Genomic DNA, 16,539 nt, shown 5'->3' on the forward strand with positions numbered 1-16,539 from the left:
GGCTGTCTCTCCGGGTTCTCTCTCCTGCTGTTTCCTCCTCTCCAGCGCAGCCGGTGCCTAGACCACGCACCAGGCTGTCTCTCCTTCTCCTCCCTACAGAGCTATCTGTCTCCCCAGCGCCATCTGAGCCATCCGTCTCCCCAGCGCCATCTGAGCCATCCGTCTCCCCAGCGCCATCTGAGCCATCCGTCTCCCCAGCGCCATCTGAGCCATCCGTCTCTCCAGCGCCATCTGAGCCATCCGTCTCCCCAGCGCCGTCTGAGCCATCCGTCTGCCATGAGCCTGCAAAGCCGCCCGTCTGCCATGAGCCTGCAAAGCCGCCCGTCTGCCATGAGCCTACAGAGCCATCCGCCAGACAGGAGCCGCTAGAGCCGTCAGCCAGACAGGAGCCGCTAGAGCCGTCAGCCAGACAGGATCTGCCAGAGCCGCCAACCAGACAGGATCTGCCAGAGCCGCCAACCAGACAGGATCTGCCAGAGCCGCCAACCAGACAGGATCTGCCAGAGCCGCCAACCAGACAGGATCTGCCAGAGCCGCCAACCAGACAGGATCTGCCAGAGCCGCCAGCGAGCCATGAGCAGCCAGAGCCGTCAGTGAGCCATGAGCAGCCAGAGCCGTCAAAGAGCCATGAGCAGCCAGAGCCGTCAGTGAGCCATGAGCAGCCAGAGCCGTCAGAGAGCCATGAGCAGCCAGAGCCGTCAGAGCGCCATGAGCGTCGAGAGCCGTCAGCCTGCCATGAGCGTCGAGAGCCGTCAGCCTGCCATGAGCGTCGAGAGCCGTCAGCCTGCCATGAGCGTCAAGAGCCGTCAGCCTGCCATGAGCGTACAGAGCCGTCAGCCAGCATGGACCTGCCAGAGCCGTCCAAACAGGACCTGCCAGAGTCCTTCAGCCGGGATCTGCCCCTTGTCCCGGTGCTGCCCCTTGTCCCGGTGCTGCCCCTTGTCCCGGTGCTGCCCCTTGTCCCGGTGCTGCCCCTTGTCCCGGTGCTGCCCCTTGTCCCGGTGCTGCCCCTTGTCCCGGTGCTGCCCCTTGTCCCGGTGCTGCCCCTTGTCCCGGTGCTGCCCCTTGTCCCGGTGCTGCCCCTTGTCCCGGTGCTGCCCCTTGTTCCGGTGCTGCCCCTTATCCCGGTGCTGCCCCTTGTCCCGGTGCTGCCCCTTGTTCCGGTGTTGGCCGTTTATTTAGGGGAAAGTGGTTTTAGGGTGGTCATTAAAAGGGGTAGACAGAAGAGGGGAGTGACTAAGGTGGTAAGGGGACAGCGTCCTGAGCCGGAACCACCACCGTGGTCAACTGCCCACCCGGACCCTCCCCTGGACTTTGTGCTTGTGCGCCCGGCGTGCGCATCTTGAGGGGGGGGTACTGTAACAGTCCTGACCTGTTTTATGTTGTTTTTTATGTGTTTATGGTCAGGGCATGTGTTTTGGGTGGGCAGTCTATGTTATCTGTTTCTATGTTGGTTTCGGTGTGCCTGGTATGGCTCTTGATTAGAGGCAGGTGGTTTGCATTTTCCTCTAATCAAGAGTCATATTTAGGTAGGGCATTATCACTGTGTGTTTGTGGGTGATTGTCTCCTGTGATGTCTTCGTGTCGTTATTCGATGTATATTCACAAACGGGACTGTTTGGCTGTTCGTTTTGTTTCGATGTCGTCTGTTGCCTGTTCGTGAGTTTACGTTTCAGTTATGTAAGTTTATGTTCAGGTTTTCGTTCTACGTCGTTTTGTTATTTTGTAGTTTGAAAGTGTTTTGTTTAGTTTTCGTGTTGTCATCTGCATCGTGGTAATTTATAATAAAGATGGCATATTTCCCAGACTCCGCATTTTGGTCAGAAGATCCTTCTCTCCTCACCTCATCTGAGGATGAGGAGAGCGACAGCTCTAACACGCACTTATTGAAAGTTCTTCATACATTCAATAAGTTCCTTACGTGGTGTTTTGGGATACGCATGTTAGTTCCTCGGCCGTTATAGAAACAATGCATCATTAAAACACTTGTAAGCTTAAGTTCCATAGCTAAAGTTCCATCGCTATCGGGAAAACGGGCCCTGGCTATTACTTCATATACATGTCTATTTGTATTTATGCAAAACATATGAATTCTTCCTTTAAAGAGGGGAGGGGGGTGAATATCAACAGCACACAGAGACGCATACAAAGCTCTCCCTCGCACTCCATTTGGCAAATCTGACCATAATATCCTCCTGATTCCCGCTTACAAGCAAAAATTAAAGCAGGAAGCACAAGTAACAAGATCAATAAAAAGTGGTCAGATGAAGCAGATGCTAAGCTACAGGACTGTTTTAAAGCACAGACTGGAATATGTTCAGGAATTCCTCCTCTGACACTGAGGGGTACACCACATCAGTCATTGGCTTCGTCTCCACAGTGATCGTACGTACATACCCCAACCAGAAGCCATGGATTACAGGCAACATCCGCACTGAGCTAAAGGCTAGAGCTGCCGCTTTCAAGGAACGGGACTCTAACCCGGAAGCCTATAAGAAATCCCACTATGCCCTCCAACGAATCATTAAACAGGCAAAGCGTCAATACAGGACGAAGATCGAATCGTACTACACCGGGCTCTGATGCTCGTCGGATGTGGCAGGGCTTGCAAACAATTACAGACTACAAAGGGAAGCACAGCTGAGAGGTGCCAAGTGGCACGAGCCTATCAGATGAGCTAAACTACTTCTATGCTCGCTTCGAGTCAAGTAACACTGAAACATGCATGAGAGCACCAGCTGTTCCGGATGACTGTGTGATCACGCTCTCCGCAGCCGATGCGAGTAAGACCTTTAAAAACAGGTCAACATTCACAAGGCCGCAGGGCCAGAAGGATTACCAGGACGTGTACTGCGAGCATGTGCTGACCAATTGGCAAATGTCTTCACTGATATTTTTTACCTTTCCCTGTCCGAGTCTGTAATACAAACATGTTTTAAGCAGACCACCATAGTGCCTGTGCCCAAGAACATAAAGGCAACCAGCCTAAATGACTACCGACCTGTAGCACTCATGTCTGTAGCCATGAAGTGCTTTGAAAGGCTGATCATGGCTCACATCAACACCATCATCCCAGAAATCCTAGATCCACTCCAATTTTCATACCACCCCAGCAGATCCACAGATGATGCAATCTCTATTGCACTCCACACTGCCCTTTCACACCTGGACAAAAGGAACACCAATGTGAGAATGCTATTGATTGACTACAGCTCAGCGTTCAACACCATAGTTCCCTCAAAGCTTATCAATAAGCTAAGGACCCTGGGACTAAACACCTCCCTCTGCAACTGGATCCTGGACTTCCTGATGGGCCGCCCCCAGGTGGTAAGGATAGGTAACAACACATCAGTCACGCTGATCCTCAACACAGGGGCCCCTCAGGGGTGCGTGCTCAGTCCCCTCCTGTACTACCTGTTCACTCATGACTGCACAGCCAGGCACGACTCCAACATCATCATTAAGTTTGCCGATGACACAACAGTGGTAGGCCTGATCACCAACAACGATGAGACAGCCTATAGGGAGGAGGTCAAAGACCTGGCCTTGTGGTGCCAGGACAACAACCTCTCCCTCAACGTGATCAAGACAAAGGAGATGATTGTGGACTACAGGAAAAAGAGGACAGAGCACGCCCCCATTATCATCGACGGGGTTGCAGTGGAGCAGGTTGAGAGCTAACATGGTCCAAGCACACCAAGACAGTCGTGAAGAGGGCACGACAAAACCTTTTCCCCCTCAGGAGACTGAAAAGATTTGGCATGGGTCCTCAGATCCTCAAAAGTTTCAACAGCTGCACCATTGAGAGCATACTGACTGGTTGTATCACTGCCTGGTATGGCAACTGCTCGGCCTCCGCCCGCAAGGCACTACAGTGGGTATTGCGAACGGCCCAGTACATCACTGGTGCCAAGCTTCCCGCCATCCGGGACCTCTATACCAGGCGGTGTCAGAGGAAGGCACAAAAGATTGTCAAAGACTCCAGCCACCCTAGTCAAAGACTGTTCTCTCTGCTACCGCATGGCAAGCGGTACCGGAGCACCAAGTCTAGGTCCAAGAGGCTTCTAAACAGCTTCTAACCCAGGCCATAAACTCCTGAACACCTAATCAAATGACTACCCAGACTATTTGCATTTTATACTGCATTGTTGGTTAGGGGCTCGTAAGTAAGCATTTCACTGTAAGGTCTACACCGGTTTTATTCGGCGCATGTGACTAATAAAATTTGATTTGATTGTCAGAAATGCTACAAAAAGGTAGCACATCGTTGGTTCTTAAAGGACTGAAATGTGCATGTGAGAGCGATAAATTATACATTTAATAAAAACTGCTGCACCTACAAACGTATTGAGCCCAAATGTATCCAAGTGTAATTTTCACCGTGTGGCCGCCGCAGCCTCGTTTTAATCCGACGTCTAGAATTGTTGCTAGGTTTGGGCCCCAAGAATTTTGGACGACCCTAATGATAACGACCCTACGGTATAAGTGTTCTCTGTAATGGCTGGACGCATCATGACGCGAGGCGGGGAGTGAGTCGTGTACCTCCAATCAAATTGATTTGAGAATTTTCATCGACATTGGTGTCATATTGGCTTAGATATGAATTTAACATGGAGCTTCGATCTACTGTATATTCGCACCAACCGGCGTATTTTGTCATCAATGACTTATGAAGTATATCCCCCCATAATCTATCTATTACATATAACACTGATGGTAGCTGTATAATGGTTATCTACTGTAGGTCTATCTGACATGGATTTGCTTATCAAATTATCCTATTTTCAAATGCATGCAATCCATTTGTACAACCTATTATTCATAGCCTATGCCTCTGTCTCGCAATATATTTCTATACAGTATACTATATCTCATTCTATGACCTCTTAAATTGTTCATTATCAATGACGTACAAATCTGTGCTCTACCATTTTGAAACATTACAATTCAAGTGTGTCCTTTTGGATGCGAATAGATGTCAAAACTCTCACAAGCCTGACATTTCATTATTTTTTCACATTGATCAAACTACTATTACACTCTAATGTACTATCAATTATCTTCCCATCCATCTTTAAAAGAAGGGGGGGATAAATAAAACAAGATGTAAATGCCAAAGTGAGGTGTCCTCCTTGACTAATTTCACAGCGCCAGTTGATTTTTAATCGCAGCTCTGTCCGAGTTGACATTTAGGAAATGTCTCAGCAGATTAAAGCACTGAACACCAAAACAAATTAGAGAGAGAAAACACGGGTTGATAAAGTTTAAGGACGTGCTCTACTCAGTCTTTTCAGATGGATGAATCGACTGAAAAGTGATCTTATTCATATTTGGAGAGAAGGTTGCTTAGCAAAAACAACTTGAAGCAGAAGGTACTTTGCTGGGAAACATTTCCACATTTCCGGGAATTTTTCATTTGACCGATTTTGCACTTGGCATAATGTAATTTACAGTTTTTTCAAATGTCATAAAAGTAAGTGAATTATTCAATACATACCGACTGTAGAAATCATCCCTGTAGTAGTCATAGTCAAATTCATAACCACTGGGGATGAGAGAGAGAGAGAGAGAGAGAGAGAGAGAGAGAGAGGGAGAGAGGAAGAGAGAGAGAGAGAGAGAGAGAGAGAGAGAGAGAGAGAGAGAGAGAGAGAGAGAGAGAGAGAGAGAGAGAGAGAGAGAGAGAGAGAGAGAGAGAGAGAGAGAGAGAGAGAGAGAGAGAGAGAGAGAGAGAGAGAGAGAGAGAGAGAGAAAAGAGAGTGTGTTTAGCATTTAATGTCTACTATAAGCTCTGTCAAATGCTAACATATCAAAACAGAAACCGTTTGATCCAAACAGACATGTAGGTCAAGTCTTAAGGCCACCGCAGACGGAGAAAACCTTCACTAATCTGACATGCGGAGGCCAAAGACTGACTGACAGGAATAAGAGTGGTTTCAGAGTGGTTCTACATTCAAGGCCGCTACCTGTGGATAAACCTAGGAAGGTCACAAGAACTAAGGCACCTCCATCAACAACACATTCGTCAATCTCACGTCAATTGTGAGCTCAGAGTAATCATGAAAATATTAGTACTAACAAAAAATAGAACACATAAGCTACATTTCAGAGAAAGATTTTTTTTTTTACAACTATTCAGAACAGCAGAGAAGTTCACATTTCTTTTTCACAGGGATAATTTTTAATTAAGATTCATGCAAATGCCATTTCCATTTAGAGACAGCCCAGCGTTGGTTTTGGCTCTCTAATTACCATGTTACATCACGGCTGTTTTGAGCTGTGGTATTAAAATGCAAATGAATGTTTAATGAATTTGTAACATAAAAAACAATGTGCAAATGAATAAATAAGAAAACAAAGAGGCCTAATGTAACAAGCCAATGAATGGGACAACTATGGGTTGACAGGGTGTCAAGGGACCACTATACAACAGTCTGTTAACCATTAGCCATAGTAAATAGACCAATATGGCTGCACATCAGTTATACACTCAGTGGCCAGTTTATTAGGTACACCCATCTAGTCCCGGGTCGGAACCCTATTTGCCTCCAGAAAATCCTGAATTCTTCGCCACCACCAGCCTGAACTGTTGACACCAGGCAGGATGGGGCTATGGACTCATGCTGCTTACATAAAGTTAAGTTAAATCCTGACTCCGCCATCAGCATGACGCAACAGGAACTGGGATTCGTCGCACCGGGCAATGTTTTTCCACTTCTCAATTGCCCAGTGTTAGTGACCGCTGGAGCCTCTTCTTCTTGTTTTTAGCTGATAGGAGTGGAACCCAGTGTGGTCGTCTGCTGCAATAGCACATCTGTGACAAGGATTGACAAGTTCTGTGCTCTGAGATGATGTTCTGCACACCACTGTTGTACTGCGCCATTATTTGCCTGTTTGTGTCCCGCCTGTTAACATGGCACGATTCTTGCCATTCTCCTTCGACTTCTCTTCAATGGGCTGTTTTCACCCACAGGACAGCCGCTGACTGGATGTTTATTGTTTGTCGCTCCATTCTCGGTATACCCTAGACACTGACATGCGTGAAAAGCCCAGGAGACCGGACGTTTTTGAGATACTGAAACCGGCGCGCCTGGGACCAAAGATCATACCACACTCAAAGTCGCTTAGGTCACTTCTTTTGCCCATTTTAATGTTCAATCGAACCGTGACTGAACGCCTCAATGCTGTCTGCATGCTTTATGTAGCAAGCCACGGCCACGTGACTTACTGTCTGTAGGAGCGAACCATTTTCATGAATGTGGAGGTGTAACTAACAAACTGACCCACTGAGTGTATTATACATTGACAAAAAAATATAGCTTTGATGATCATGAGACGTGTATGGGAGAAAAATTGTGTGTAATGTGTAATAAAGCCTTCATATTCAACATTTTCTGCATGGAATGCCTCGTATGTTGGATCTGTTTTACTTGACGATTTTAAGAACATGTCAAGAGTAGAATAACTAGTACCTGGGGAGTAAAGTAAATTGGGAAATGAGAATTTACATTTTTACCAAAAGTTTTCATGGTACTTATTTTTTGTGCTCTTGAGAAACATGGGCAAACTAAATCCCAAATGGTTAATGATTTAAAACCATATTGATGTCATTGATTTTTTCCCCCCTCACAATCCTAGAGTTAAACCAACACAGAACACTGACCTTTAACAAAATAATGGTGCCAGAGTTCTCATGCAGAGCCAGAGTATCTTTAGCCTAATGTAGCTGCTAACCCCAGTTTTCTATAGGTTCTTGCTGATTCGCCAACTCCTAGGCATAATTTGAATTTGCATCACTCCTTAGCCTTCACCTGGCACCACACACTAATCCAACTCCTTTACAAGTTGTTACAATAGGAGAAAGCCTCAGACACACACTTTAGACAGGTTCCTCATCTCTCCATAGCCGAGAGGGAGAGATGAGAGAGGGACAGACAGAGTGAGAGAGATCTTTGCGGGTTTACCTGTAAACGGCCGACAGCGGCCGTTTGGAGCCTGGCTTGGGCCGGTACGGTTTGGGCTCCCCTGCCATGTTTATGTCTGTAAAAAACATACAAATAAAAAGCAGTTCTTTACTCAGCTTTTCTTTTTTTCATCCACTCTTTCCTCCCCTCCCTAAAACAGTCAAACACCTAAAGTACCGGCAACTCATGTCAGTACCAATCCTGTCACTTGAAAAACCGTTCTGGCATCTAATCCAATTTAACACTTCAGTGCAGTGTAAATTACTAGAAAAAGTCAGGTTTTTGAAGAACCCTTTTCAGTAAGGGGATGCAAAAATAGCTTCAGGCATCATTATTTAGTGTGTAAATTAAATGTTTAACATGTGGTGTACAATGAGGACTGATTTGATGCAACACAGAGCAAGGTTTGTCATCTTCAGTCCTGGGGAGATTCCAATACCTTTAATTGAACAATTCCAGGTAACTTACCATTTCAAATAATATAGTAGTCTATATGCGAATATGTCCGACATCCTCCTTGAAACTTTCCTGCTTGAAGCTCTTTTCTAAAGTGCTCTGAAGATAGCCATAACAACCTTGGTACCAATACGAACCCAGGTGTAAGGGGGAGGGAGAGAATACAGTGTCCTTCATTACTCATTTACAGAATGGGCTTCCTTGGGAGAGAAGAGAACCAACAAGGTAAGGATGCTGTAGAGTGAATGCTCTTTCATTTACAACCATCCATTCTTGGTAGAAAATAGATAGTTGAAGGAAAGGACATCAGTTCTTTTCTATTTCTCGTTATCCTCAAGTATGTACGACATCAACTATTTCCCTCCCTTTGGTATCCTATTGTCTGTGTACTTGCTCATGTGCGTATGAGACCGTCACCCTCGAAGGTTTCAACTTATCTGACTCGCTTTATCAGATGTACTGTGATCACAAACGCCGAATGTATAGGCTATTCAAATCGCTATCTCTATATCAGCAAGGCTTTTACAAGGTCTCCTTCACAACTTCTACCTTCTGTACAATTCATCCCTTTTTATTGCATGTCAAAGATGCTCAAGACCTGTTTGAGCTGCAAGGTCGTTCTGAAATGGCAACACAAGAGAGACAGGAACAGGAAAATACATCACTCCTCACAAAACAAGACCCTCGACGAGAGCTACAGTACAGGATGTTCACCAAAGCCTTTTATGCCCAACAGAATACCATGTGTATGCACATCTCACTGTTTAAGATGCACTTCCAGTCAGTCCTATCTAAGCAGATGTTAGTCTAAATTATGCATGTGGACCCGGCTGGGCTCACTCGGGAGCAGCTGAACCTCACTAGTGAGATCATAGCAAGGAGAGGCAGAATAAACGGCGGGAGGATTTTGCAGCCTAGCTTCCCGCCCCTCCGCTCTCCATAGAAATGTGATTATGCCCACGGCTGTTTGTACACTAGCCTGTCAGACATCCTAAAACACCGCCTTGTTCATTTAGAATGTGGGAGAGATAGTGTGTATGTGTGTGTGTGTGTGTGTGTGTGTATGGTGGGGATTATCAGTGAGGATGACTTTAATATAATCCTATTACCTTGGTGTGTGTGTGTGTGTGTGTGTGACTAAAATAATAATTTTTATCTTGATTGATTTCTTCCACAGTAATGACACAAAAAGATACCAAACATTTTGGGGTAACAGTTAAGTACGTTACTGTGATTCTTTTCAATTACAAATGGTCAAAAGGAAACAAAAATAGCTTCTTGGCAAAGAGCAATTTCTCAAACAAGAATTTAGCTAGGACTGTCTGGGAGTGGTCTGAGTGGGGAGAGGAAAACTGAACATTTGCTGTTACAGGCAGAGAGGTTTGGAACCCTCTTTCTTAAATGGTCTTTTAACTAATTTACAGCATGGTGATGTCACCATGGAAGGCCAAAACTCCATCCCACCAAAACAGGCAGAAATTTCAGGCGGTCTTTTCAAACAGCTCTTACACTAGAAGGGTGTTATCATCACTTTCACAATTTCACAGTATTATTCCAACCTCATAGTGTGGAAATATATCTATATAAAAAACTGTAGAAACACATGCTCCTTCCATGACATAGACTGACCATGTGAATCCAGGTGAAAGCTATGATCCCTTATTGATGTCACCTGTTAAATCCACCTTAATCATTGTAGATGAAGGGGAGGAGACAGGTTAAAGAAGGATTTTTAAGCCTTGAGACAACTGAGACATGGATTGTGTACGTGTGCCATTCAGAGGGTGAACGGGCAAGACAAAGTGCCTTTGAACGGGGTATGGTAGTAGGTGTCAGGCGCACAGGTTTGAGTGTATCAAGAACTGCAACGCTGCTGTTTTTCAAGCTCAAGTGTTTCCCGTGTGTATCACGAATGGTCCACCACCCAAAGGACATCCAGCCAACTTGGCACAACTGTGGGAAGCATTGGAGTCAACATGGGCCAGCATCCCTGTGGAATGCTTTCGACACCATGCCCGATGAATTGAGGCTGTTCCGAGGGCAAAAGGGGGTGCAACTCAATATTAAGAAGATGTTCTTAATGTTTTGTACACTCATTGTATAAAACAAAGCAAAATCACGTTTTTGACTGCAATAGGCCTTTAAGATCCATTTGAAATCATGTATGCCCCAGGTGATAACAGGTATAAAGATCAGATACTGTAGTACTTTAGGATAACACAGAGCAATCTCTGCATGGGTTAAACCCCGCACACATAACTTGACACTGTGCCATACAGTACTTCATCCAGCAACCTGACAGACTGTCTATTGGCATTGGCTCCACTTGGCACTTGCCAGAGGGTTTAGAACAGTTTGACTGGGCTGTCAGGATAAACCTGACTCAGGTGCTAACTCCACTGGAGGAAGGAGATCCATCAATGCTACAGCAACACCATTCGAGAAGCGACAAGGAAAGCGAAGGCTGATCCTAGACCAGCCCTTAGGGCTCTCTCGCTGGAGCATCAGCATAGTACGAGACAGAGACAATGACTTACAATGAATGCAATGAATCAGATTCCCAGGTTCAAGAAGAAGGGAGTTGTCCATGGTGCTGATAAAGTGCAATACAGAGAATATTGTCGCTGTCCGTGGTGCTGATATCAAGCACCACTACTACGGAGAATATGGAGTACTGTCCGTGGACTTAAAGCAGACATCCACTCCACTCGGCCAAATCCTAACTTGACATACACACACGCACGCACATTTAATTTGATTTCCCCATTGATTTCAAGGCATGACTATACAAATGTTCAAGTTCTGCTCGCTGGTGTCAAGTTAAGTCTTGACACGTAGAGAGGAAGGGCGCTGTCCATGGTGCTAAATCAGAGCTCCGTGGAGAGGAGGAGGGGGAGAGAACTTGGTGACTTTTGGCTGCAGGAGAAATGAAAGCTTCCCATTCAGACCGGCTTTCACACTGAATCATTCGCAGCATCCACGATGAGAACTAATTCTTCATCTCAATGGCTACATTCAATACTCTGTAATCACTGAACTTGCTGACCACAGTAATATTATACACCTTATACCGGAACACACACACACACACCACACACACACACACACACACACACACACACACACACACACACACACACACACACACACACACACACACACACACACACACACACACACACACACACACACACACACACACACACACACACACACACGCACACACACGCACACACACACACACACACACACACACACCTGTTCAAACGTTTGGGATCACTTAGAAATGTCCTTGTTTTTTAAAGAAAAGCTACATTTTTGTCCATTAAAATGACATAAAATTGATTAATTGAACATTGTTAATGTTGTAAATGACTATTGTAGCTGGAAACGGCTTATTTTTAATGGAATCTCTACATAGGCGTACAGAGGCCCATTATCAGCAACCATCACTCCTGTGTTTTAATTAACTTTCTTTTGAAACTCGTCAGTCTATTCTTGTTCTTAGAAATGAAGGCTATTCCATGTGAGAATTTGCCAAGAAACTGAATATCTCGTACAACGCTGTGTACTACTCCCTTCACAGAACAGTGCAAATTGGCTCTAACCAGAATAAAAAGAGAACTGGGGGGCCCCGGTGCACAACTGAGCAAGAGGACAAGTACATTAGAGTGTCTACTTTGAGAAACAGACGCCTCACAAGTCCTCAACTGGCAGCTTCATTAAATAATACCCACAAAACACCAGTCTCAACGCCAACAGTGAAGAGGCGACTCCGGGTTGCTGGCCTTCTAGGCAGAGTTCCTCTGTCCAGTGTCTGTGTTCTTTGACCATCTTAATCTTTTCTTTTATTGGCCAGTCTAAGATATGGCTTTTTCTTTGCAACTCTGGGTTTTCTAATGATCAATCAGCCTTTTAAAATGATAAACTTGAATTAGCTAACACAACGTGCCATTGGAAGACAGGAGTGATGGTTGCTGATAATGGGCCTCTGTACGCCTATGTAGATATTCCATAAACAATCTACCATTTCCAGCTACAATAGTCATTTACAACATTAATAATGTCTACACTGTATTTCTGATAATTTTGATGTTATTTTAATGGACAAAAAATTGGCTTTTCTTTCAAAAACAAGGACATTTCTAAGTGACCACACTTTTGAACAGTAGTCTGTGTATGTATTCTGTATAACACACACACACACACACACACACACACACACACACACACACACACACACACACACACACACACACACACACACACACACACACACACACACACACACACACACACACACACACACACACACACACACACACACACACACACACAAATACAACAACTATATTTGTCATTGCACTTGCAGTACATTCACTTCCCTAATCATATGCAGGCCCTACAACATATATGACCCAGGTGGGTGAATAAGTGAAAGCCATACTGTATCTTCTCTGAAAGGATGAATAAATAAAAGAAGTGGGTACAAGGTGAAATCTATCCGAGAGACACAGAGGCAGGGAAAGAGCGCGAGGGAGCAATCATTTCAGCTTCAGCTGTGTTTTTCTGACAAGTGAACATGCATCCGTGACTCCCTGGGGTACAGAGGCCTGCTTTTTTTATTGGACATATTTGTGCCCCTCACATCTCCACATAGGAGCGAGAGCTTCACTTAATGCTGAGCCTTACCCGGGTGCCATTCATATCTGACCTCTGCTGCCAAAGAGAGACTTGCATGTCATGCCTCACTCTCTCCCTTTTCTTATTATCCCTAGAAGCGAGGAATGAATAATACCGTATCAATATGTGGAGGCCTTGACTATAAGCCATGACTGCAACATTTAGTCATACCACCTCACCAACGTAGCCTTTGCACAGATATATACAACTGTGGTAATAGCACTTAGGCATATTAGAGTAAGTACTACTACAAAGTGAGGGATCAAACGAGCTGACGCAATGCCCATAATGGCAGTAGCACATTTTCAAATTACGACCACAATTTAGAAATGGATGGAGGTGCAGCACAGAGGAAAAGAGAGAGAGAGAGAGAGAGAGAGAGAGAGAGAGAGAGAGAGAGAGAGAAAAAACATACTCATATTGCTGGGAGGGATTCCACCTAAGGTACTGAAGCAGATCTAGAACAAACCCAGTCCAGGCAGTAAGGTCAGACATACCCCCCCCCAAACACACGCACACACAGTCAGACAGCTAGAAAGGGCACTTCTGAGAGTGCTCTGAGAGGTCAGACCTTTTCTTCACACAGGCACTCTCACACCCACTCTGTAAGAGAGTGTACACACACACACACACACACACACACACACACACACACACACACACACACACACACACACACACACACACACACACACACACACACACACACACACACACACACACACACACACACACACACACACACACACACACACACACACACACACACACACACAGGGGCTTGAGAAAGGAGCTGGTAGATCACCTCAAGGTCAGAGAGCGAGGGGGCAGAAACCCCACACCCACTTACAGAGTGGGAGTAGGAGATACAGAATTACTTCAGAGAGGGAGGGTTAATGGAAAAGAAAGTGGGTGAGTGGAGGGAGAAAATGAGTGAGTAAGGAGGGAAGAGACCAAGATAGAAAGTTTCACAGCCTCACCTTTAAGAAAAATGCTTCAGTATTGGCTTGACATTGGGCAGTGACTCAATGGAATGAGCTCCATTGAATGCGATCTCGCTATATATTACAGTCACATCTCATCTCCGACAGTTGTCCCGGCCAGACATTAGACTGAGTCATCCTAGGCTACCATCTGTTTTACAGCTCCACGGTAAACACATAGATAAAATCAGACCTACAGTGCATCAGACTCTTACAACAGCATCTCTTGATTAATCACAGTGTCGATGCTTCTGCCTGGTCTGAAAGCATCCCAGGCGCTTCTTGATCCGGCGTGACTGCGGATCTTTCTCTCTCTCTCTGCCTGCAGCTGTGGATCCCTGACCTGATTAACCGGTCGTGCTACTTTGTCCCGGACCTGCTGTTTTTACTCTCTTTCTGTCTTTCTCTCTCTCTCTCATTGAAAAACACATCCCTTACATCTCCCTCAAACAGACGCAGACTCTGTATCTCCGAATACTGGCGTTTCCTAATACATCTTTGTCAAATTGACCATGCACCCCCCCCCCCCCCCCCCTCCTAGCCCTGCTGTCTCTTTGACAAGATAAACCTTAAAGGGAGCGAGGGAGAAAGAGAGTTGTCTGCTGCCGCCAATCTTGCTTCCGTCTTAATTAATTGAACGAAGTAACTAATTATGGAAAGCGAGAAGCGGCGGGAGGGAAGAAAAAAAGAACAGAGGAGCAGAGGAGGAGAGGAGGAGACGTGCTTGTGATGGACGTGAGGCGAGGTGGGAGAGCTGGCAGCATTTAGTAGAATAGATTGTTGTCAGACCACCCAGTGGCCAACCCACACAGCTCATCAGAAGTTTGTTTTTAAGATGGGTTGAAATAGCTTTCTAACCGAGACTGTGCTGCTTAGACTTGAGAGAGTAGGTAAGGAGAAAGATGAGGAGGAGGGAGGTTATGGTGAAGTTGTTCAGTGTAATGCTCATTGAAAAGACAGCACATTGTCTTCAGTATAAATAACTGTGGCAAGAACATTGTGAACAAACTGCCTTTGATTCTTGCTGGTGTTCCCGTTGACATTTTTGCTGCCTTTTACATTAAAAAAAATATATATTTTCCATCTATAGAAAATAAATCTCTAGCCTCTTATATAAACAATGTTGAACACTGGAATTACCTAATGTACTAGGTTTTATGTCATACGTGGGTGAGGTACAAAGAATGTGAATTGTTGATGCAGAGAAAGAAGATGTATGGTCCACCTAGCACTTAGAGAAAAGGCCTGAGAACACTTATTATGCTCAAGATCCGACAGAATAGCTACCACAAAGACATTACCTGAAACAGCTGTCTAGTTGGCTAATATCAATCTGATTCCCTCTGGCCAAATCAAGCTGACACACGAAGGTGAAATTGGTGGCAGATTCGGTTAATTGTTTGCGGCAAATATTTCAATATAACAGGCAGGAGTGAGTACACAATCGTTTGATTTGATTTTTGTATTGGATGTATCTACCGACGGCCTGTATTTGTCCGAAGATACATCCGTTGTTTTGTTAATGTTTTACTCTGCCTGCAAACACGCTGAATGACTCAGAAACCATTGAATCGTCCAGCGGATGATTGACGAGAGATACTTACGAGCTCAAAGAAACATGTAGCAGGTTTCAGAGGATTCAAGCACTGTTAAGGACAACACACCCAATCAACAAAACAAACCAAAGCCAAGTTGGCCAAGCGGTATCAACGATGGCATCAAACCATCCCCAAGCAGGAGGGCGCGCGTGGGGAGTGAGGAGAGGTTTATTGATATGGACGTTGACTTGCTAAAATCCATCAATGAAATGCTTGCCAAACTTGATATCTTGGATATATTACGAGAGGACATCAATGCATGAGGTGCCAGTCTAGAAATCAGCCAATGGCAGATTGATGAGAACACGGAGCTGAAAGGTACTATAGACTCTATTCATGGCAAGGTGGAGGTGGTGCAAAGGGAGAACAAACAACTTAAAGAAACCTTGCTTGATGTACAGTGTCGATCAATGCGAGACAATCTCATATTTTCAGGGATACCGGAGAATGACAACAGCAGAAGCTGTGAGGACACTGTCCGACACTGTTAACTCAACTGAAACTGCTCACAGATGTCGTGTGTAATGCCACATTCTCCAGAGTCCATAGAATGGGTAAGGTCTCTGGGAATAGGCCTCGGGCTATTATTGCATGTTTTGAACATTTTAAGCAAAAGGTAATGGCGAAGAGCAGGGGCAGTGAACCCAGGAACACTGATTTTGGAATTAATGATTTTTCCCCCCCGGAGATCAATGAAAGGAGAAAAAAAACTGTATCCCATCATGAAAGAAAATCGTTGCCTGAACCAACGAGTCTCCTTGGTGATGGATAAACTTTACATCAACGGCCAATTGTATTGGGACACCAGAGTAACTCCCTGGATATTGTAATCCAATGTTCAAATCTGAGTTTGTGTGT

General features: G+C 45.2%; 1 protein-coding gene across 4 annotated transcripts in view; it reads right to left on the reverse strand.

The window, feature by feature from the left end:
* The window catches only part of LOC129859326 (RNA-binding Raly-like protein), a 154,199-nt gene that overhangs the window by 19,919 nt on the left and 117,741 nt on the right, over window positions 1–16,539 (reverse strand). For all 4 annotated transcript variants that reach the window (XM_055928958.1, XM_055928959.1, XM_055928957.1 and 1 more), the window contains exons 3-4: window positions 7,962–8,037; window positions 5,498–5,545 (exon numbers count right to left, since the gene is read on the reverse strand). In XM_055928958.1, the coding sequence (XP_055784933.1) occupies window positions 5,498–5,545; window positions 7,962–8,037 (124 nt within the window). The remainder of the gene's footprint in view (window positions 1–5,497; window positions 5,546–7,961; window positions 8,038–16,539) is intronic.

The sequence above is a fragment of the Salvelinus fontinalis genome, chromosome 7 (assembly GCF_029448725.1).
Source record: "Salvelinus fontinalis isolate EN_2023a chromosome 7, ASM2944872v1, whole genome shotgun sequence".
In the NCBI taxonomy this organism is placed as follows: Eukaryota; Metazoa; Chordata; class Actinopteri; order Salmoniformes; family Salmonidae; genus Salvelinus; species Salvelinus fontinalis.